The 23,432-nt window shown below is 32.1% G+C and overlaps 1 protein-coding gene and 1 long non-coding RNA gene across 2 annotated transcripts; one reads left to right on the top strand and one right to left on the bottom strand.

Moving 5' to 3' along the window:
* Nucleotides 1-5,313: 5,313 nt before the first annotated feature.
* Nucleotides 5,314-6,465, bottom strand: LOC132933727 (uncharacterized). Its single transcript, XR_009662928.1, has 3 exons — nucleotides 6,368-6,465; nucleotides 6,236-6,293; nucleotides 5,314-5,466 (listed from the first exon to the last, which is right to left on the bottom strand). It is a non-coding gene; the product is annotated as an uncharacterized LOC132933727 (long non-coding RNA).
* A 1,869-nt stretch (nucleotides 6,466-8,334) lies between these two features.
* LOC132932679 (uncharacterized) lies at nucleotides 8,335-9,402 on the top strand. The gene has a single exon (XM_060999049.1). It carries the CDS (start codon nucleotides 8,335-8,337, stop codon nucleotides 9,400-9,402), a length of 1,068 nt encoding a protein of 355 aa, XP_060855032.1.
* Nucleotides 9,403-23,432: the final 14,030 nt, after the last annotated feature.

Here is a 23,432-nt window from a genome sequence, read left to right as displayed (position 1 = left end):
TCTGTAAATTATCAAAACAATCATATTACTAAAATATTTATTAAATTAATTAATATTCTGTATACCTTTTTATTGTCGAACGCTGTTTGTAATTCATTCGTATCTTTGATCGAAAAAGGACATTTAATTTCCAAAACAGCTGTATCGCCAATTAAACCATCAGAGTATATAAAATATATATCTAAATATTAGTTGTATATTATATCACATTATCACCGCCGTGAAGTTGGCCCTTACACTTTTTCAAAAAAAGTTTTGCACAGTGCCAATATTTTGCAAGTAATTAGCAAGAATTTGCAAGTCCAATCCCAGAATTTGCAAGTCAAAAATAAAGGAGTTATAATGGGTGGAACCGAGGAAGGGCTAACTTCACGCAGCCCTGACTTGTTGTCAGAAACTTTCAAAACTGGTATCAAAACACTCGTTATAATTAGCAAGAATTTGCAAGTTCACTCCCGAAATTTGCAAGTCTAAATTCCTACCCCTACGATTTTTCAAAGTATTTTTCCCAGCCCTGATATGTTGTCAGAAACTTTCAAAACTGGTGTCAAAACACTCGTTATAATTAGCAAGAATTTGCAAGTCCACTCCCGAAATTTGCAAGTCAAAATTATACTTTAACATATTATATTACATAAATATGGCATTCACTATAGCTTACTTATGCTAAAATAATTAAATGTAAAAAATAATTTAAAATGAAATAATTTAAATTACAATGTAAATCATTTAAGAATTTATTAAAGGTTGTTAAAGATAAATCAAATTACTTTTTACAATGATAAAATTAGTTTACTTTAATTCAACTAAATTGAATAATTATATTATTTATTGTTACTCACCTGTATTGTGCGTCTACGTCTATGTCTACGTCAAACTACATCATATAAATAGATCTACACGTTACCTACTCTTGCAAAAAGACAGGCGTGTATTCTTTTTCCAAAGGAATTGATAGTTCATATGCATAGTCAAATGGTGCACATACACATAAACATTTTGTATTTAAGGTTAAATAGGTACTTACTTATTCAAAAACACACGTATACATTTTCTTCTTTAATTTGTTTAAAATACTCATACATTTTCATACATCACTTATACAATAACTAAAAAATAAAATTGTGGCAAAGGTACTCTAACCGCTCTAGGACAATTAAATAAAAATATCAGTTGTAAAAATTAAAAACATTACCAAAGCCTAGTGCTGTATTATCATATAAAAAAACTACCCTTGTATATAAAGTTTTTTAAACATTTTCAAATTAAATTTGTACATACATTAAAATGTGAGGATTTAAATTTTTGACAGATTCTTTATTGCGAATTTTTTGAATCCGCCTGTAAATCATCGTGCAGTTCCCAATTGCCATTGTTTCTTCTTATATACGTCACGTAATGTCCAGCAGTATAATTAATGATTGAAACTAGGATGTGCCTATAAAGGTCAAGTATGTTTAATTTTACTTACAGTGTACAGTTAAATTTAAAAAATGTATTCGGCATACGGCCGAGGAACAGGCAAATTAAATAACAATAATTGCTTAATTATCCAATGCACAAAATCAAATTAAATAAATATTATAATGACGATATAGGTCGTAGGTACATGCAATAAATATATTTAACAAATAAATACATTGGTTGTGAATATTGCAGACAATTTTTTTTAAATGTTTTTAAACATTTTTCAGATAGAATAAAAATAATATTCTTTAGTCATTACTCATTACTAATATATTTATTATTTTAGATGACAAATTAATCGTCTTAAATCTTTGAAATTTTGATAAAATCCATCTCTATTTAAATTATTTTTTTTAATTATTGTAAATAGCTCTTAAATTTAAATATATTTTTCAATTAAAATTAACTATATAAACTACAATGAATTTTTATTATATTATTTTCATTATTATAACTAATAATTAGCTAAAAAAATATATTTATAGTTTTCTGATACAAATTATCATATAACAATAATTGTTCGTAATTCTTATATTATCATATTATATTTGTATTATTTATATTAGCATATTATTATTGTATTATCTTAATTATTGTAACCGGTCCGCGCACATAAGAGACCAGCGACGAATCTCAATAACGTTCAGTACCCACCGCGTATACCGACCGCAACATTGTGCAATACCGTTACCGAAAGTTGTCGTGTTTTATTCTATGTTAAATTAATTATCGGTCAACTGTTATTATTATTTCTATTATTGTTGTGTTGTCAAGTTTGTTTTTTAATAGTAGTCAACACCATCGAACAAGAAAATTGAGTTATTTTATTTACGTCCTTGTGTCCGATTCTTAATTATTACATTCTTAACGACCACAAAACAATACCCATCTATACATTCCACATATCTAAGGAACATTTTGGTCCTTCGAGCCGGATGAATAATATGGTATGTTATTTTTGTTATTGTTATTTGTTCTAAGTGATTGAGTCGTAAATGGTAATGGTTATAAGTAACTACAAGAGTATTACAAATTAGCTGCTACAGAACGTATTATTTGTGAATTGGACTTTGTACCTGCCGCGATAATTGCACCGTCGTCAACACCCACGGAAGATCATTAACCGAACGCGCATACGCCGCTCATCGCACCGATATATATATACGTCAATGACCGTGAATTATTATAAATTATAATTATTGCCGTATATTATTACGACATTATCGTTCGTGATATAAAATCTTTTACTACCGTACTTACGCAAATCCGTCCGATACATCGTTAAAAAAGGTATTTAATTTATTAAGTATACGATGGGTGTATACGAGGAAGCTAAGTTACGTCTAGGTGACCTGCAAAAGAGAATACAGCGTATTCATGACGCCGAATTGGAACTTTCGGATCCAAAAGCTACGAAAACCAGTGTTACTAAGTTCAAAATAATGTACACTACTCTTGAGAATTTGCGAGATGATTTTGAATTACAAATAACCACGATAATTCGTCATTTGAGCAAGATTGGTTTAACTGCAGAGGACGTCGTCACAGATAAGATACGCTCGGAGTTCGAAGAAGTGTATTTTAAGTGTAAAATAATTGCAGATGAATTTTTACCTGAAGCAAATTCAAATGCAGAACTAAATATGCAGACCTTTATTGAACCAAGACGTAAGGAACCTACTTCCACCTTTTTACCGATTAAAAAATTAGCGATTCCGAAATTTAGAGGTGATCCAAAAGAGTACACTAATTTCCGTAATCTGTTTGATACTATCATACAAGAAAACGAACAGATAAAAACAGTCGCAAAGTTCGGATATTTAAAATTCAATCTTGAAGGAGAGACCTCAAAACTAGTAGGGAATCTAATGTTAACCGACCGTGATTATGAGTTAGCTTTGTCACTATTGACAGCAAGACACTCAAATCGTCGTATCATCGCAGAAAGTCACTTAGATGAACTTTCTAATGCACCTAAAGCAACTTTTAGTGACGGTACGTCTATTAGGAACTTACTGAATGTGGTTACAGAGTCAACGGGTGCCCTAGAAAATCTGACCTATCCAGTCGACCAATGGGATCCTGTGTTGCTGCACTTACTACAGAAGAAATTGGATCAACCACTCAGAGCGCAATGGGAGTTACTAGTTGATACTACCAAAGATCCAACCGTTAAGGAATTTATAACCTTTTTAACTATATTTGCAAGTCTGTAACTGTGAGCCAAATCAGTAAGGAAGTGGTGAAACCGTATATGAAAGGATATACATCGTCAAAACCAACCGTTATGTTCAGCAGTCAGCAAGAACAAAAAACTGTAACTATTAAGTTTCAGCGATTTGACCATAGTGAGAAAAAAACGTTCTCATGTCAAGTATGCAACGAACAACCTGGCCATCTTCTCATTCACTGTGCTCAATTCAAAGAGAAAAATCCACAGGAACGTTACCAGATAATCAAAGATTTAAATCGATGTTTTATGTGCTTCAGCGAACACCTAGCCAACCAGTGTAAAAATACGAAAAAATGTTATGAGTGTGGAGGGAGACACCATACCATGCTCCACCTTCTGGTTACAGAATCATCGAGCACCATGCCAGAGCAGAGTGTCTCAGCTCATGTAACGATAGCCGCCACACAAAATCGTCGACTTCATAGCTCAATATTATAATTCACCGCTTCAGTGAGAATACAGAACGAAAACGGTCATTCTGTTACAGTAAGGGCACTCTTAGACAGTGCTAGTTAAAGCAGCTTTATCACGGAAGGCTGTGTAAAACGATTAGGTCTGAACCGAATGAATAGTGAGGTTATGATACAAGCACTAGCAGGTACACAGGTACCAGCAGTAAGAGGAAAGATGAATGTAGTTGTATAGGAGCGTCTAAACACAGAACTGAACCGTGGCCTATCTGCGCATGCGCGAATACCATATCAAGATTTGAAATCTCTTATCATTTTATCAATTATTATATCATGCATTCATGTAATCATGTATAATATGAATATGTTTACAAAAAAACTAGAAACTGAAAAGTAAATCATACATTTTCATTTACATTTAATATTCATTAATAATCATTATGTATTTTTAGTTTAATTACATAAATAATGAATCTCTCAATACAGAATTGTTATTAACACATTAGTAAAATGTTTAAAGTAAAGCACATAATAAAATATTTCATTATTTTATGTAAGACTTACTGTGTATTTTTTAACCTTTCATTTCCTTTCTAGATATCTATAAAAATAATTAGCCACCATTAATATAGAAATTGTGGAAATTGATATTGTAAAATAATATTAGCTTGTTTTTAATTCTCATAACATCCTAAACATTGTTACTAAACATGTTATTGCATGCAATATTTTTATTGGATCTTGTATTTATCTTATATGTACAGTAATAAAATTTTCCTAATAAAAGTTGTAAAAATAGCTCTTAATAATTACATGAAAGATACAATCACAATGGTAGGCAACTTTGACAAAGTGTACAAAAAACGAGTTTCCACCTTAGAATTTCCACTAATTTTAACTTTATTTTCAAAATGTCAATTATTTGTGATATATGCAAAGTAGAATTTGCAACTAAGTCTTCATTGACAAGACATATTTTAAATAAACACAATGTTACTAATGAAGCTAAAAAAAAAATTTTATCTAAATGTATCACTTGTAATGACAAAACTTTTTCAAAAAAAAAATTGCTTATTGATCATTTAAATACAGAACATGGAATGAGTATTCAAGAAGAAATTATAAACTTTTCTAGTGTATAAGGTACTACTATGACATAATAACATTTTTATTTTATTTTTTTTTATTAAATATACACTTCTTATAAACTAAAAAAATCATACATTAAATTATAGATTTTCAAAATTGGTTAATAAATTTTGAACTAAAAAATAATTGTCAATATTCACACCAAACCGGAAAAAGAATATGCAATGATGGTCGTAGAACTTACTATGAATGTAGTCGATCTGGCACCTATAAAGAAAAAGATGATTCTAAAAGACTAATAAAATCACAAGGAACTAAAAAAATCAACTCAAATTGTACGAGTCATATTATATTATTTGAGCCCGTAAACCAAAGCAATTGTAATATAAAATTTTATAAAGAACATTAAGGACATGAAAATGAACTGCAACACATTGGTTTACCAGTAATAAAAAAGCACGAGGTCGCTGCAAAATTATCACAAGGTGTGACAATTGGTAGAATATTGGATGATTTTAGGGATAACATTGGAAACAATTTGAAAAGAGAAGATCTAATTACTCGAGCTGATCTTCATAACATCAAGCAAAAATATAATATACATATTCAGGATGGTCAATTGCATAAAGATGACTCTACAAGTGTGGATATTTGGGTTGAACAAATGAAAGAGCATGGAGATAACAATCCAGTTCAATACTATAAAAAACAAGGTAAATTGTCCAACAAAATTATTTTATTTTAAATGTAGATTGGTAGGTACACAAAATATAATAGGTAAGTATAACATTATTTTAATATGTAATTTAATTTTTATTTAAAATATATAAATATAAATATAAATATATAATCATATAAATATAATTGTGTGAATTTCAGGAGTTATCGATATTACTGGAAAATTAGAAATAAATGAATTTTGTTTAATCATAATGGACCCAGGACAAAGACACTTGCTACAAAAATTTGGACATGGAAAAGTAGTTTGTCTTGATGGGACCCACGGACTTAATGGATATGATTTTGAGTTAGTTACCTTAATGGTAATCGATGACTTTGGTTCAGGGTTTCCGTGTTGTTTCATGTATACTAATCTGAAAGATACAAAAATATATACTATTATGTTCACAGTAATTTATGATGTCACAGGTATAATAAAACCACAAACATTCATGACTGATATAGTTGAAACTTTTTATTCAGCATGGGAAACTGTAATGGGCCCAGTCCCACATCGCATTTTTTGTTCATGGCATGTTGATAAAGGCTGGAGACAAAATTTAAATAAAATTATTGGACCTCAGTGTAAGGAAAAACAATCAACAGTTTACAAATCATTAAAAATGCTTCAAACAATAACCAGTGAAACTGATTTTAAAAAAATTTTAAACAAATTTGTTATTGAAACGATGAATGATCCTGAAACTAAAGACTTTGGATTATATTTTGAACGAATGTATGCAAATAGAGCAACATTATGGGCATATTGTTACAGAAAAGGACTGGGAATAAACTGCAATATGCATCTGGAATCAATGCATAAAACTATAAAGTATCATTATCTAAATGGATGTAAGATTGGAAGATTAGATAAAAGTATAATGACAATAAGACGATTCACACGTGATAAAAAAGTAGAAAGAATGATCAAATTAACAAAGGGTAAATCAACAACAAGAATACAGGAGATTAAAAAAAGGCATTTAACTAGTATTTCGCTTAATTTAAATATTACTAAGAACGATGCAAATAGCTGGAATGTAGATAGTGAACATACACCAAATCAATCATATGTAGTTAAAAAAAATAATGAAGAAATATGTTGTGTAATAGTTTGTAGTACGTGTAAAATATGCATTCATACATTTGAATGCACTTGCTTAGATTACTCGATAAAATCAATTATTTGTAAACACATTCATACTATCGCACTGAGTCATGAAAATGCCACGAATAAAATGATCAGTTCAGAATTAAATAATATAAATAAACATGTAAAAGATGGTACAAACAATACAAAAGAAATAGAAATACATATGAAGACTTTAAATAACAAAAATGAAAATGAAAATGAAAATTTGTATGAAATATTTAAAAAAAAAACTATGAGCACATTTGTTTAAACCATCGGAACTTGAAAGCAATGAACTACGAGACACCTTTTTAAATAAAAAATTTAAAATATTGCAGGAGAAAGATGTAGAACATTCATATTTTAAAAAACAATAATTAAAATTATTTTATACTTTCCAGACATTACTTTTATACATTTTATTTGATGAAGTCTAAAGACTTTTTTCATTATTTACTATTTAACTATTTATATTAACTTTATTATATAATATTATATTATACGTACCATGAAAATGTATGATTTACTTTTCAGTTTCTAGTTTTTTTGTAAACGTATTCATATTATACATGATTACATGAATGCATGATATAATAATTGATAAAATGATAAGAGATTTTAAATCTTGATATGGTACTCGCGCATGCGCAGATAGGCCACGGTTCAGTTCTGTGTTTAGACGCTCCTAGTTGTATGTCCTGTTGGTTGCGATGAACCGCGCTTCATGTTAAATGTCTTGATACTAACCCGAATCACCGGATCCCTTCCCTCAAACCGTATCCAAGTCGAATCGTGGCCTCACTTAGAAGGATTGAGCTTGGCAGACACACACTATAACGAACCGTTACCGATTGACCTGTTGATCGGAGCAGGTATGTTTCCATACGTCGTATCGGGAAAAAAGAAACAAGAAGATGTTAATCAGCCGATAGCATTCTCTACTGTGTTTGGGTGGGTACTTATGGGTAGAATTTCCAGTCCAGTCGCTTCTATACCTGTAACCATGTGTTCAACTTTGGAGTACATTGACCGGACTTTTAAACAGTTCCTAGAAGTAGAGAATGTACCAACCGTGGTCAAAAATATGCCAGAGGACATTAAATGCGAGGAAATATACAAGGAAACTACAAATCGTCAACCAGATGGTAGATATATCGTAAACTTACCATTCAAGCAAAAATTACCTCTTTTGGGATATTCCAAGGATCAAGCGTTATGTCGACTAAGACAATTGGAAAATAGATTTCAAAAATCACCCAAGTTAGAAAGAGTACAATAAAGGAATGCGAGATTACTTAGATACTGGACATATGTCAGAAGTAGAACACGAGCAAAAAAGTGAACGTAATTCTTACTATATTCCACACCAAGCAGTCGAACGACCTGGGAGCACTACCACAAAAATGCGCATCGTTTTTGATGCCTCAATGAAGACAACCTCTGGGATGTCATTGAATGATCATCATCATTGTGGACAAAAACTTCAACAGGACTTGCCAGGTATAGTTTTACGATTCCGTCTTCACCCTATCGTATTCACTACAGACATCATACAAATGTTTCGGCAAATAAACGTCACCGAAACCCATCGACCGTATCTACGATTGCGATACCGATTCTCATCCAATGAAGATATCCAGGTATATGAAATGAATACAGTAACGTTTGGGTTGAGATCATCACCTTTTCTCGCTATACGAACTATTCATCAGTTAGTCCAAGACGAAGCTACAAATTATCCAAAAAAAAAGACTATTGTAAAACGGGACATGTATGTAGATGATATAGCCACTGGTGCTGAAGAAGAAGAGGAGGCCATAAAGATGCATCAAAGTCTAGTCAGCATATATGCGAAAGGACACTTTGAGTTGCGAAAATGGTCCAGTAATTCAAAGGAGCTACAAGAAAATATTCCAGAAGATCATCGTCAAACACATCCAGTCACGTTTAAGGAATACGATTCAGACTACACCAAGGTGCTTGGACTCAACTGGCAACCGCGTGAGGATTCATTCAGTTATAGTTATCAACCTAACCCTGTGCGATTTAGCAAACGCGCTATATTGTCTGAAATTGCAAGAATTTACGACCCCCTTGGGCTACTAGCACCAGTAACCACAGCTTTAAAACGACTTATGAAATACCTGTGGCTAGCAGAAGTTGGATGGGACCAGGAAATACCAGAAGAAGCAATTGTTGCGTGGAGAAAATACCATGAACAACTATCAGTCCTCGCAACCCTGCGAATCCCACGTCAAGTTACCCAACCAAACTCCGTGTACGAGTTACATGGATTCAGCGATAGTTCCGAAGCTGCCTATGCAGCAGTAGTATACTGTCCACATATCTAAGGAACAATAATAATATTCTAACCTTGTGTTATTTCTTAAAGTTTTCCCTTCGTATATATTTATTTATTTTATTATTACTTGTGTAAACTCAAAATTGTTTACTTCAATAAATTATAAGTAAAAAAGTTTAAAATTCAATGAATAGTTACTTATAGAACCTAAACAAATACTATTTTTATAGAATTATAACTTACTCTGTGTTTTCGATATTTATATGCTCTGAAAAATCTACTAATGTTTTTTCCTTGCCTTCATTTCCATACAAATAGTCAGCTTCAATGAATAAATGACTTTGCAGTACCCGATACGTGGTTTTGAAGCCTTTGCATTCCTAATTATAACATCGTTCTGATTTCTTGTTAACGTAATTCAGGAGTAGTTTTCTGATGTCAGGTAATCTACTTAAATTTGTTTTCTTCAAAATTATTGATGGTGATGGCAGTATTTTTTTATTTGTGAAATTCTTTGAACACTTGATATATTGGACAGAGCTAGGAGCAGTATTTAAAAAACTATAAATTATTTTTGTGACATTACATATTGCATTAACATATTTGACAGCAGGAATATCACCCTCTACTTTAAAGCAAGTTAATAATAATTTAAGTCTTGCTATATAAATGTCCTTGCTCTTCCATATAAAGCTATCATATTCCCCATAATTAGAAAATCGTTGTTGGTGTGGTCTAAAATTGTTTTATATGTGGGATAATCATTATATGCGACAACTATCCCAACTAAATGAACACGTATTTGATACTATATAGGCAGTCTTTTTCTAATGACAGGTGGAAGAAATGTTGCCGTTCAACATAAGCGTATTTAAATGCGATCTCTTCCTAGATGAAGTAAGTATTCGGTCTATTTCTGGACATGAATCCATATACTTCGTAGGGCGTTTTTTTTCTCGTGGCTTTTTCTACGGTTTCTAATTTTTCTGACTTGAATCCCATCCATTGTTCTTCTTCATCGATAGTTTCTTTACTAATGAATGATATCAGTTGTAGGTACTTATCGATATTCGAGACTAACAGCGATACAATTGTCTATTAGTATCAGGATTGGCAAAAACCTGGGCTCTATCGATAAAACCCAACCCGGTTGGGTTTTTTCGGGTTTTTTTCAATAAAACCCTAAAAAACCCAATAACCCGGCGGGTTTTATTGTAAAAATAATAATGGGGGGTTTTTATCGGGTTTTTTTCTGAAAAAACCCATCCGAAAAAATCGGAATTTTTTTCCATTTATTAGCTGCACTGTTATTTGATTTTTCCCTTATGGCGTTATTTCTAAACTGGCCCCGCCAAAACTATATGATAAAAAAAAAAAAATAAAAATTTTTTTTTTAAAAACACACTTCTATAAAAACATAAAAATAATGAAAAATTTACTGATGAAAAATTTAAAAGTGTAAGGTGCTCTTACACTTGACATATACTCCCAGTCACTATCTTATAAACAGGATTGAACAAAGAAGTGTATGTGAGACTTAGCTCGGCTTTAAATGTTTTGTATGATGCTCCACACACTTTTAAATTTTTCATTAGTTTTTCAGTTTTTATAGACAAGTGTGTTTTAAAAAAAAATTTTTTTTATTTTTTTATTTTCTACTTTTTAGTTAAAAGTAATTTTTTTATTAGAATCCGTGCAGGGGGGATGCCGGGAGTTCCTCTCCGACGCTGATTTTTTTTTCGGCAGGTAATGGTTAGGTAACCCACCTTGACCCAGAGAAACCCTTCATACCTTTACTTCCTCGGAGATGACTTTGCACACCCATCATCGCCTACCTGGAAGTCCGTGTCCCAAAATGACAACGGATTATCATCAAAGACCAAGGTCTATACCAATTTTCAGAATTTTTCATCGACAAAAAGTGCCTCAAATCGAGCGCGCAAGATTTGATTACAGACAGACAAACAGACGTGAAAGCGAACTAAATAAAAGTGTGTAAAAAAACAGAGTATTTTATCCAGATAAGCAGCCCGGGTTTTATGGGTTTTTAAAAAAAAAAATGAGTGGGTTTAACCCAGAAAAGCAGCCCGGGTTTTTTTATGGGTTTTTCAAAATATCAAGTGGGTAACCCAAAAAAGCAAACCGGGTTTTTTCGGGGTGGGCTTTTTCGTGCCAACTATTATTAGTATGGCTATAAATATTTATTATAGGTACCTACTAGGTATGGTATGGTTATCTTTTAACTTGGATGAATGAACAGAATGTTTAACTCCTAGTCTTTACAAAAAAAAAATACTATAGCACCTCCAAAAAATCCCTAATTTTGAGGGCTTATATCTCACCAACAGATTATTCAAAAATTAAAATTCTTTTATGAAAATTCATAAAAAAAATTGCGTTAACATTTTTTTAAAATTTTAAAAATAGGTTGCCATTTAAAATTCAAAAGTTGAATGTGGTTTCCCCTACAAAAATAAGGGTTAACATAATAAGTGGTCTAAAACATTTAAAAAATTTATAAAATTTTAATATTCCAAAAAGAAAAATTTGAAAAATGTTAATACTTTTTAAAATAATGAGTGTCTTATATTAAATTGATCACCCTGTATATGTATAATAATAATAAAAACCAATACTTCGGAAAAAGTAATGTCAATTACGGTTTTTTTGTTTTTAATTCAGTAGCACCAGTCAAAACATTTTGCATCTTTGATATTAAAACAAATTTAATAAAACTAATATTTATCGGTACCTAACTAAAAAAATTCAAAAACTTTTAAATTTTCACTTAAATTGTAGAAGTTAACATTATGTTGTATTGCATTCGTTATTTGTATAATATTGATTAGTTTGCATAGAATTAAATCATACTATAAAATAATATAAAATTAACCTTTTTCTGCAACGTGTGATCCATATGTAATATTAGTATAGATAATTTCTCCGTTATTCAATTGGTTTTTAGATTTCTGACTGCCATTTGATTGCAATGATGAAGACCTTTTAGATAAAGTAGTGATTTCATCATTAATCCATGTATCAAAAGGTTTATCTGAAACTATTTAAATTAAATTAACATTTAAAAATAATGAAATAAAATGAAAATAAAATGAATAATATTGAAATATATAATTTATTATTTTATTATAATATTTATGAATAAAATGAAAATGAAAATGATATTATATTTTAATATAAATATATAACTAACTGGTATATTTCCTTCTTTTTCTACTGTCTGAAATGTCAGGTAATAATGATCTTGATTTTTTTAAAACAGAACTATACCAACTGGTACCGTCTATTATGTCACAGGTTACGTCTGTAAGAAATATATTATAAGATTTTTAAAAATATTAAAATTAACAACAATTTATAATGATTAACAGTCATCATGTATATGCGGTGAACTACTTTTGCATACAAGCCCCTCCCCCGATGCATCTTTCACAACTGGATCAGTATAACTATACTGTTCAGATTCAACTAATAAAGAACTTTTCGGGGAGTCATAAATATGTTTTCGATTTTTTCGGTATTACAGGAGCAATTTTTTCTACAGGACAAACAACATGGTATTAAAATTAAATTATTTACGTTAAAATATTACATAATGTTATGTTATTATTAGTATATATATCACTTAATTGTTAAACTATTATAAATTTTAGAAAATTACCTGTATTTTTTAAATCTATTTAATGACTTCTAGCTATTTTCATAATTTGTTCTATACCAATTAAGTGCGTCGAAACGAAACGGTCTAAAGACATTTGTGTGGATGTTTGTAATATTCTGTTTTTTAATTCTGAGAAATTTCCCTCGACAGAAGCAGACGTTGCAGTTTCATACGCAGAATTAAAAAAAGGCCGCATGTCATTTGTCCATAAAGGGAATTCTTTACAAATCCTTAAAATCTGTTCTCCAAATTCTGGTATGAAATATGCACTGATTTTATCTCCTTTAAAATGTGCTCTTGATTTGCTTTCTCGTTTAATGTCATCTATGAAAATTGTAATTTTAGAAAAAGTTGATTTTGAATAATTGTCCTCTTCTGAATAAAGCTTATCATCACTTTCTTTGTCAAGTTGTTTAAAATCGTCTTCGTTAATTGATTGATTATATCAATGTCTACAATGTTTTCAAAAAGGGAAATATTTTTTATTTGGTTTAATAGTTTTACACGTGCAACTTCAGAAGGGTGTTTGGTATTAGATATTTGACATTCACCTTCAGTTTCGCTATAACATACGGTCAATATATCTATGAGAATATTTTTGAATTCAAATAAAGATTCAGCCTTTATAAGTAGCCTAGTACATATCACATAAAATTCCTTTAATCTGATTGTTCGCTTGCCTTTCCAACACGTCCACCTACATACCAACTTGATCAAATGAGCAACATCAACTCGTAAGTAGCAAACGGGTTTCGCTGAAATATTTCCATGTGATGCAGCCAGTGGCGTGGTGAACATTTATAAACCAAGATGCAAAACATATATTTTAGTTCCTATACCCACCCACCTAGTAGCACATTTATGTGAGAGGCTTAACTAATTGGTTTTACTAAAATAAATTGTTTAAATTTAAATTTAAAATTAAACAAACAAAAGTGCCCGTTGTAATAATGTAGATTATTGACCAAATCGATTAATTATTTCTTCGTAGTCAATTTGAACATCTTTTTCAACACTAAGCATTAATAAGCTCTCAAGCCTTCCTTCAGTAACCGTAGTCCTCAGTCTAGTTTTGATAAGTTTCGCCTTAAGAATCATATAAAAGAATTAATGGTTAATATTATATAATTTAAGTATGTTAATTAATTACTTTTGAAAATGTTCTCTCTGCTGATGCTGAAGATACTGGAATTGTTCCATAAGCTTTAAATGCCAAATATAAATTAGGAAAAGCAACAGATAAATCCAGAGTTGATAATACATGAAGCATGGTGTGGAATTGTATTTTTTCTAATTTATCAGTTATTTTACTGCTTTTCCCACTACTACTGCTACTGCTACTATTATTTAATTCACAATCAGAGTTTTGATCACCTTCTCTTTGTTTTGTTATATTTTTCATTTCTGTATGAAGTTGAGATGGTAAGTTAATAATAGAAATTAACTCATTGAAACTTTTAGCAAATGTTTTATATTCGTTTTTTAATTGTTCTACATTAAGATTTTGTATCCACATACCTAATCTATTAAAAGCATCATATGGTAGTGTTTGATTTTGGTTGTTATATAATGCTATTCTTTCTGGAGATAACAAAGCTAAATCTTTCATTATTTCATGGGATTCATTAAATCTTGTATGAATAGAATTTATGATTTGATCCAACACTTGAAAATAAGTTTCACATTTATACTTATTTTCTGGAGAAGATAATACTTCATCCCCAGTGTTTTCACCGGGCATCCTTTTTTTATTTCTTCTTCTATTTTCTTTAAAACTTGTAGAAGGAAGACAATTATTTTCGGCAAATTGTTTTGTTTCACTTAGTAATTGTTCATATTCAGTATCATTCCTCTTATGAGTTAATTGTTTTATGCAAGTTTTCATTAAATTAATAGCTTCTATAAATTCTAAGGATTTTGATTGGAGATAATTCGAAAGAGGTGTAGTAATACTAAATATGTTTTTCACAAAAATCATGGATAAAATAAAATTGAATGAGGTTATTATTTTTAAAAAGTTGTTAGCTCCAGCAGAAGTGACTCTATCTTCAGAGTTTGATAGTTTTTGAAGTGAATTTAGTAAAGCATCAAATTTAGAATATACAACTTCAATGACACGGCCATGTGATGTCCACCTTGTGTCTGAAAAATTTTTCATTGATCTAACACGCTTAAGTGGCTGAAGAAGCTTTTGAGATTTTACAAATTCCGCAGTTCTTTTTCTAGCTCTCATAAAATTAACTAATGCTTGAAGATCACCAAAGAATTTTTTTGTGTTGGTACTAGAATCAACAGTGTCTACGATTACTAAATTAAGTCTGTGGGCGAAACACCACACGCATATGGCTTTATCATTTTCCTTTTGAATTAATGTTTTTAATCCTTTATATTGTCCCTGAATTGAAGCAGCACCATCATACGATTGTGCATATAAATATTCTTTCCAATTAATGTCATACTGTTGCATTATTTTTTGAAATACATCAAAAATCCCTTTACCCGAACTATCTTCGGCAGTTTCCAAAGCAATTAATCTTTCTTTGATTTTTCCCATATAGACATACCTTAACACAAATACTACTTGTTCTAAACTCGACAAATCAGTAGTAGTGTCTATAATTATACAAAACATTTGTGATTGCTTGACTTCTTCTAATATTATTGAACGGACATACTCTTTCATAATATCTAACAAGTTGTTTTGACTTACATTTGATAAAAATGATATCGGATTCTTTGAAACAATATTTATTTTTTGAAGGTGCAAATTGAGAGCTGGATGATACTTTCCCATTAAATTAATTAGTTCAAGGAAATTTCCTCTATTGTTAGATAATTTGTGCTCATTATGGCCTCGAAGAGCAATGTTTTGTCGAGCCGTATACAATAATGCATCAATGACTACCTTTACAATTTCACGATTTTCAGCTACTTGTTTATTAGTTCCATGTACCATTTTTAAATCGATTCTATGGTTATTGGTATAAAGAGCTTTACTCATTTCAGACTGTAAATGTTCTGGTAGCAACTCATGTTGTTCAATATTTCTTTTAATATTAGACCATTCATTTATACCCTGGGAAGCAATTAACAATCTTTTTGCTTTGGGTAAACCAAACAATTTACAAGTCACACAGAACACTTTGTTCAAAGCAGGAGAGTATGATAACCATGATCTTTTACATGGGGGTTGATCCTTTAATTGTTTGTAGTTGTAAACATTATGAAAAGACCTTACCTTTCCTGTTTTTGTGTTGGTAGTTATTGGATATTTTTTATCAATTAACTCAGAAGGTAATGGTTGACAAGGACCCAACTGGGTAAATAACAATAGCTGAGAGTATGGTACATTTTCTGGTATATAGACTGGATCGTTTGGAAAAATTTTAATTGCTAAATTTCACTCAATATCACCTGAAAATGTATTTTAACTGAATAAATATAATTTAAAAATTTAATCACAGTATGGACATAAGATTGTACTACCTACGTAGATATTATTTGAGAAATAAGACATTATATCTTAATATAATCATAATACTTTATCCAAAAGGTCTAACACTTTGAGAAGCTATAACTTGGCAGGGTATTAACGAAAAATAAAATATACATATAAGGGTGAAAAAATTTAAAATATACACTTTTAGAAAAGCATGAATCTAAAATTTTAAAATAGTGAATACTTTCAAAATATTGAGTGTAATCACTTAAACAGATCACCCTGTATAGTGTTGTAAAATATAAAAGAGTGAAATTCTAATTGTATTGGCCCCATTTAATATAAAACTACCAATCCTGATCATTATATGGTTTTAGTTATTAGTAAAGAACATAAATTACTTGTTTCTGGATGTTCAGCCATTAGTGTTGTCGACAAAGCTACTACAGATTCATCAGCAATTGACTCAGCTACAAAATCATCCTCAGATATTGGAACTAAAATAATTAATACATACATTATTAATTAAATCGTTTAATAAAAATACAAAAAATAAAATATATATATAATATAGCCTTTAGGTACCAACTACCAACCTATAATCTCTGGCATAAATTTATTACTATTTGTACTTGACTCTTGTACATCCATTTCAGATGGTGACTCTAAAAGTATGAGTTAATTTAAAACAAAGTACCTACCTAATGTGGTAATTTATTATTATTGTCATTTAAATTATATATTGTCTGGTATAATTCAGTTACATAGACATTTAAATTTGTTTAATAATTAAAAAATATGAATATAATAATTGAGAAACTATGTCTTTGACCTCCGTTAACAATCATAGGTTTCAATAGTTTCAACATCAATAAAAATTAAATAAAATTACCAGGTATTTCAGAGTTGTACACAAGAAATTACTTCCCTCGTTACTATCAAGTATTCAAGTATCAACAATTAGTTCATTAATATTTTGTTGAATAGCTATAGTTTAAATAATTAAAAAAAAAATCGATTTAATGTTATTTATTTCAATCATTATAATTACTGTTTAAAATTTTGGTTTTTTTTGTAAAAAATTTATCCAATTTTTGTTTTTGTTTTATGCCTTTGTTCTTTTTTTTACAGGCTTTTGTGTGTCTGTTCCAATTAGTATCATTTTGATCGACACGCTTTCGAAAGTCTCACAAAACTCACATATTGTATTCATTTTTTTTTCACAACACAATTTACAGTATAGCAAAAATAAAATAATAACTAGTTAAATGCAACAACCAGTATTAACTAAAAATTAGTAATAAACTAATAATCATAACTGTACGTTTTTACGATTGTATAATTCACTGCAAAGCGAAGTTGACGATTGACCAGGCAATAAGCATCAACAGCTCGACACCACTAATAAAATAGTAAATGAAAAAAAAAAAACAATATATTGTTGAATGTTGGCCATAATCTATATCGACTATATCTAGATAAATAACCACAAAATAAATTATTTATTTATTTATTTATTTAACGCCAAGCGGCAATTTATAGATACATTGTACAATTAGTAGATTAACATGAAGTGATAATAATGAAATAAAATACATGGAAAATATAGTTATAATTATAGACTTAAGTTTAAACTTATACTAAACAGCGTTAAACTAGAAGAGTACATGCTAAGGTAAAATAAACTAAAGACAAAAACATTCAGTAGAGATAAACAGTAATATAGTCAGCCAAAGATCAGGAGCTATTAAGTAGGCGGAGCATTCTATCTAATGGATTATTAGAGGAGTAGTTAGTACGGTGAGAGGAGACAAGGTATAAAGAGTGATTTCTAGTGAAATGCACAGGAACACGGAAAGAGATTGAGGACAGAAGGTTAGGGGCATCTATTGAGCCGTTGAGGAGGGAGGTGATGAATGAGAGGTCAGCATCGACACGACGAGATGCGAGAGTAGGGATATTTAAGGAAGTTCTAACTGGTAGGTAATCATGGGGTGGGTGAGCAATATTGAGTATAAAGGCGGCGTAGGAAAGGAAGCGGTTTTGGACACGCTCTAAACGTAATTGGTCCTTGGCTAGATATGGGTACCATACAACTGAGCCATATTCTAAGACAGAGCGGACAAGGGAAAAATAGAGGGAGCGAAGACAAGTAGCGGACGTGAAAAGGCTAGTGTTGCGCTTTAAGAACCCCAGAGTTTTTAACGCTCTACCAACCGTAACATCAATATGGTGTTCAAAGGAAAGAGAAGGAGTGAGATAGAACCCAAGATCTTTGACAGTGGATACACGTTTGAGAGTAGAGCCATTAAGGGAATAAGGATGTATTATGCAAGTACGTTTTCTATGAAAAGACATAACATGACACTTGTTGAGGTTGAGCGTTAGGCCAATACGCTGGGCCCAGAGAGAGAAAGTATTGAGATCTGATTGAAATTGAAGACTGTCAGACGGAGATGTAATTTTTGAGAAAAATTTAATATCGTCAGCAAACAGAAGAACTTTAGAGGATGAAATGTACCTGTTAATTGAGTTAACGAAAAGGATGAACAGAAGAGGACTGAGATGCCCTCCTTGGGGGACCCCAGAGGGAGTAATAAATAAGTCAGAGTCAACGCCGTGAACTCTTACGAATTGCTTTCTTTGACTTAAATAAGATTGGAGCCATGAGAGTAAAGGATTACCGATACCAAGTGAATCCAATTCAGAGATAAGGCGGCTATGAATGACAGTGTCGAAGGCTTTATTAAAGTCCGTGAACACAGCATCAACTTGATAATCAGACTCAAAGCTTTTTAAAATATATGATGTGAAAGATAGGCTGTAAGTGACAGTAGATTTCCCACTACGGAAACCATGCTGCTCATCCATTAGAATATGGTTAAGACTTCTTTTGATTGAGGAGTAGACGATGGACTCAAATAGTTTGGAAATGTGTGGTAGGATGGAAATAGGTCTGTAATTAGAAACGAGCGAGGGATCTCCAGATTTAAAAACAGGGGTGACAGAACATGTTTTCCAAGCAGCTGGAAAGATACCCTCATCAAGAGATAGCCTAAAGAGTAGAAATAAAGGATAAACAATAGAATCTTGACAATTAAAAAGTAAACGTGCTGAAATCCCGTCAGGGCCATTAGAATTGGTGTTTTTTAAAGAGTTGAGTGCAAGTTGTACATCGTTGAGGGAGAATTGACAATTAGAAGGAAGTTCATATGGAATAGTATTAATATTAGAAATATTGACGGGTGGAGAAATAGAGTTGTTATACATAGAATAAAAGTACTTAGAGAATAGGTTAGCCGAACCAAGAGGAGTATCAACCTTATCATTGTTCCAAAATAGTGTGGCGGGTATAGTGTTTTTCTGGTTTAGATTTTTAATAGATTTCCAGAATAGTGAGGGATTGCGATTGAACGAGTTTTCGGTATTTTTTATATAAGACAGGTAGTCTATTTTAGATTGGCGCTTGCATTTAGCACGAAGTTCGGAAAAAGCTGAGTAGTCATAGGGGGACCTCGAGCACTTATAGAGTGCGTGAGATCGCTTTTTCTCCAAAATAAGATTTTTGAGGGAGGGAGATGTCCACGCAGGGAATTTAGGCAATTTAAATATTTTTGTGGGAACAAACAGATCGATAGCATGAAGTAGGGCTTCATTAAAAACAGAGGCTGCATCTTCGATTGTGTACTGTGAAAATGTTAACTCCCAATTAAAGGGGTTAATAAATTGCGTTATGGCAGGGTAGTTTGCAGCCTTAAAATCTTTATAAGTATGAGTATTAACTACTGATTTGTCAGATTGTGAAGGAAGGACCACGTGAAGAGGTGGGTGGTAAGGATCAGGAATAACCAAATATTCCGTTGCTAGAGGTATCGTTGTTCATGATTTCTATCTGTTGCTCTGACGGTTTTTGCCTTTTTGTACTTCCTGAATATTTTTGATGCTCTGAATTTGGTTGAGGTTCTGGGTGATCCGTGTGCTCCTTGTCTTCTCGATGCTTTGGATGTTCTGGACTTTTGACTTTTTGATATTCTTGATGCTCTGAACTTTTGACTTTTTGATGTTCTTGATGCTCTGAACTTTTGATTTTCGGTTGCTCTTGATGTTCTGAACTTTTGATTTTTGGTTGCTCTGGATGCTTTGAACTTTTGATTTTCGGTTGCTCTGGATGCTCTGAACTTTTGACTTTAGGAAGCTCTTGGTGCTCTGAACTTTTGATTTTCGGTTGCTCTGGATGCTTGAACTTTTGATTTTCGGTTACTCTGGATGCTCTGAACTTTTGATTTCCAGTTGCTCTGGATGCTCTGAACTTTTGATTTCCAGTTGCTCTGGATGCTCTGAACTTTTGATTTTCGGTTGCTCTGGACTTTTGATTTTCGGTTGCTCTGGATGCTCTGAACTTTTGATTTTCGGTAGCTCTGGACTTTTGATTTTCGGTTGCTCTGGATGCTCTGAACTTTTGACTTTTTGATGCTTTGGATTTTCGGTACTGGTTTGAAGCTCTGACGTTCTGCCCAACGTTTTACTACGCAAGAAGTACCTAGCTTCACCTAAAAGTTCGTCTGTTCTTCCTAAGGTGTCTCTTGCCCCTGCGTAATACACTATTCGGCTCATACAAGTCCCCACTTGAGGGATCACTACTGGAGAAAATTGTGCCTAATAAATATTATTGCATATTGAATTGTAGTCGACTGTTGTTGTTTACTCTCGATAACGCTTCTGTAGATAGCGGCACGATGTTGTTGATACTCTGATCTACTGACACGGTGGCGTTGACCTTGCCCTACTCCTGCGGCGGCGTCGCGTACTGCTCCTCGACGATGACACTGTTCAACACGGCGGCGGCGGCGGCGGCTGCGACGACGACGACGATGACGGCGATGACAACCGACCCTTCCTCGCTCGTGTGTACGGGACGCTGACCCACAGCGTATGAACGATTTGCCTTGGCGGCTACGGTGACGCGTATGAATATTATATATGACGCACAACAACGAAACTGCCAGCAGCGCGTATCGAACGAATTAACACTATTTCTTAGATCGTATTTTATATGATCGGGTTGCCTCTACGGCGGCTGCGGGACGATGATGTCAGCACGCCCGTCCGGTAATGAATTGTATAGATGTATATAGTATATACTGGCGTATATACATATATATTATATCCGACCGGCCGAATGTATAATGTAACACGCCGTTACGGCACTGACGACGGCGGTGCGTAATTTTCCGATATACACTATATATTTTTTTTAAATATATTTTTTTTAAATATGTATACTATATATATACCTTTAGACACTCGAGTCTCCGATTATTGAACGTGATTGCCTTATCTTCCTGTACTGATTTTCCGTAGTGATTTTCTGACACCAAACCGGTTGAAACCAAACGGCGGTGGTCCACGTAGGTTCTTTAGTGATCTCCAAAATTGCACTGTCACAAAATAAATTATGACAATTTTTCTCTTTTAGAGATCCCACCGCTGCCACCAATGAAGTGTGATCCACCGTCGAATGACGTTTAACCGTAGGTATTGGTGTTAAATAAGTAACACGTAGATTACGTATACTAAGATTACCAATTTATTAAATTAGACACTTGTTGTAATAATGTATATAATGCTTTTATAAGTTGATATTAATACTAAATATTTCCATTAAACACAAAAGAATTAATGTATATATAATTAATGTAATGAATCTATATAAATACTGACACTGAGAGAGGTTCTGATTAAAACTATATGAGGCTCTGTAATAAACTATAAAAGATGCTCTGACCAGTAACGCGGGTGTTACTCACTCTTTCGACCTTACACGACTGCCGTCCGCCGGGCGAGGCCCGCCGCAACGGTCCGTCCAGGCCTATAAGAATGTGCTGACCCAGCCCTTTCGGTCACGTAGACCATCGTGAGAACCGAATCGGTCACACACTCGTCTTACCCCGAGTCAACACATTTATCCCTATATATGTATTACATACATACATATATATACATAGTACATACATACATACATACATACATACATACATACATACGCGTGCATGCATATACAACAGTCCTAACCAATAAAAAATGGTTAGTGTATCCTGCTTTTCACTCAACATTTGTGTTACAGGAACTTGATACGAAGTAGTTGAAACAACTGCCTCGTACAAAAATATATGACTAGATTTAAGATGTTGATTTGTTCTTATTAATTTTTTTACTAAGCTCCCTGTAGCGTCAATAGCTAGTATACAATAAGACTTTTGTATGTGTTTGTAAGCTACCAATTGGTAAGGAGTCCAGTAATGAATAAAACACTTATCAGCGCTTATTGTTTGAATTGAACCACTATATTTACTGTGTTTTAATTCAATTAGAGATTTAATCGGGCACTTTTCATTTGTTCCTAACATATAATCATTATACTCCTGTTTGCATTTTCTAAGCACCGGTTTACTATAGATATTTGGTGGTAATTTGTCACCAAAATCCATAGACGAAACTTTACTTCTCTGCCAATTACTAGCACAACTTCTGGATAGATCTTTCCCCACATCAAATCTTTTTGAACTCTTTAATTGTCTTTTCGATCTATGTTCAGCCCATTTATCTCGGGTATCTTGTGTTACGACTGTTACTGAGAGAGGGAGACTTTCCAATGGTTCTTTATCAGCCCATCCAACCATCTCTGAACAAACAATCTTTATACCTTCCTTTAAACTCGATATAATGTTTGCTTCGATAAATATCTAAAGCTACTCTACATCTTTTATAAATGAACGCACAGGGTAGTTTGTGGTTTTAAAGGAAAGCATCATTCATAATATTGGTCCATATGCCTTGTCTTAAGACAGTAAATGGCTTATCTCTTTTTCCGTAACGAACGCCTGTCAGTTTCATTTTAATATATTCTGTGTAAGGTATATTAAATTTAAATGTCTTTAAATTTCCATCGGAATCAGAATCA

This window comes from Metopolophium dirhodum, chromosome 1 (assembly GCF_019925205.1).
Source record: "Metopolophium dirhodum isolate CAU chromosome 1, ASM1992520v1, whole genome shotgun sequence".
NCBI classification, from domain to species: domain Eukaryota; kingdom Metazoa; phylum Arthropoda; class Insecta; order Hemiptera; family Aphididae; genus Metopolophium; species Metopolophium dirhodum.
The sequence above is the reverse complement of the archived record's forward strand: the minus strand, read 5'-3'. Positions and strand labels throughout refer to the sequence as shown.

Bases quoted from the DNA above. Each gene is read 5' to 3' on its own strand.
- LOC132932679 (XM_060999049.1), top strand. From the start codon at position 8,335: ATGCGAGATTACTTAGATACTGGACATATGTCAGAAGTAGAACACGAG.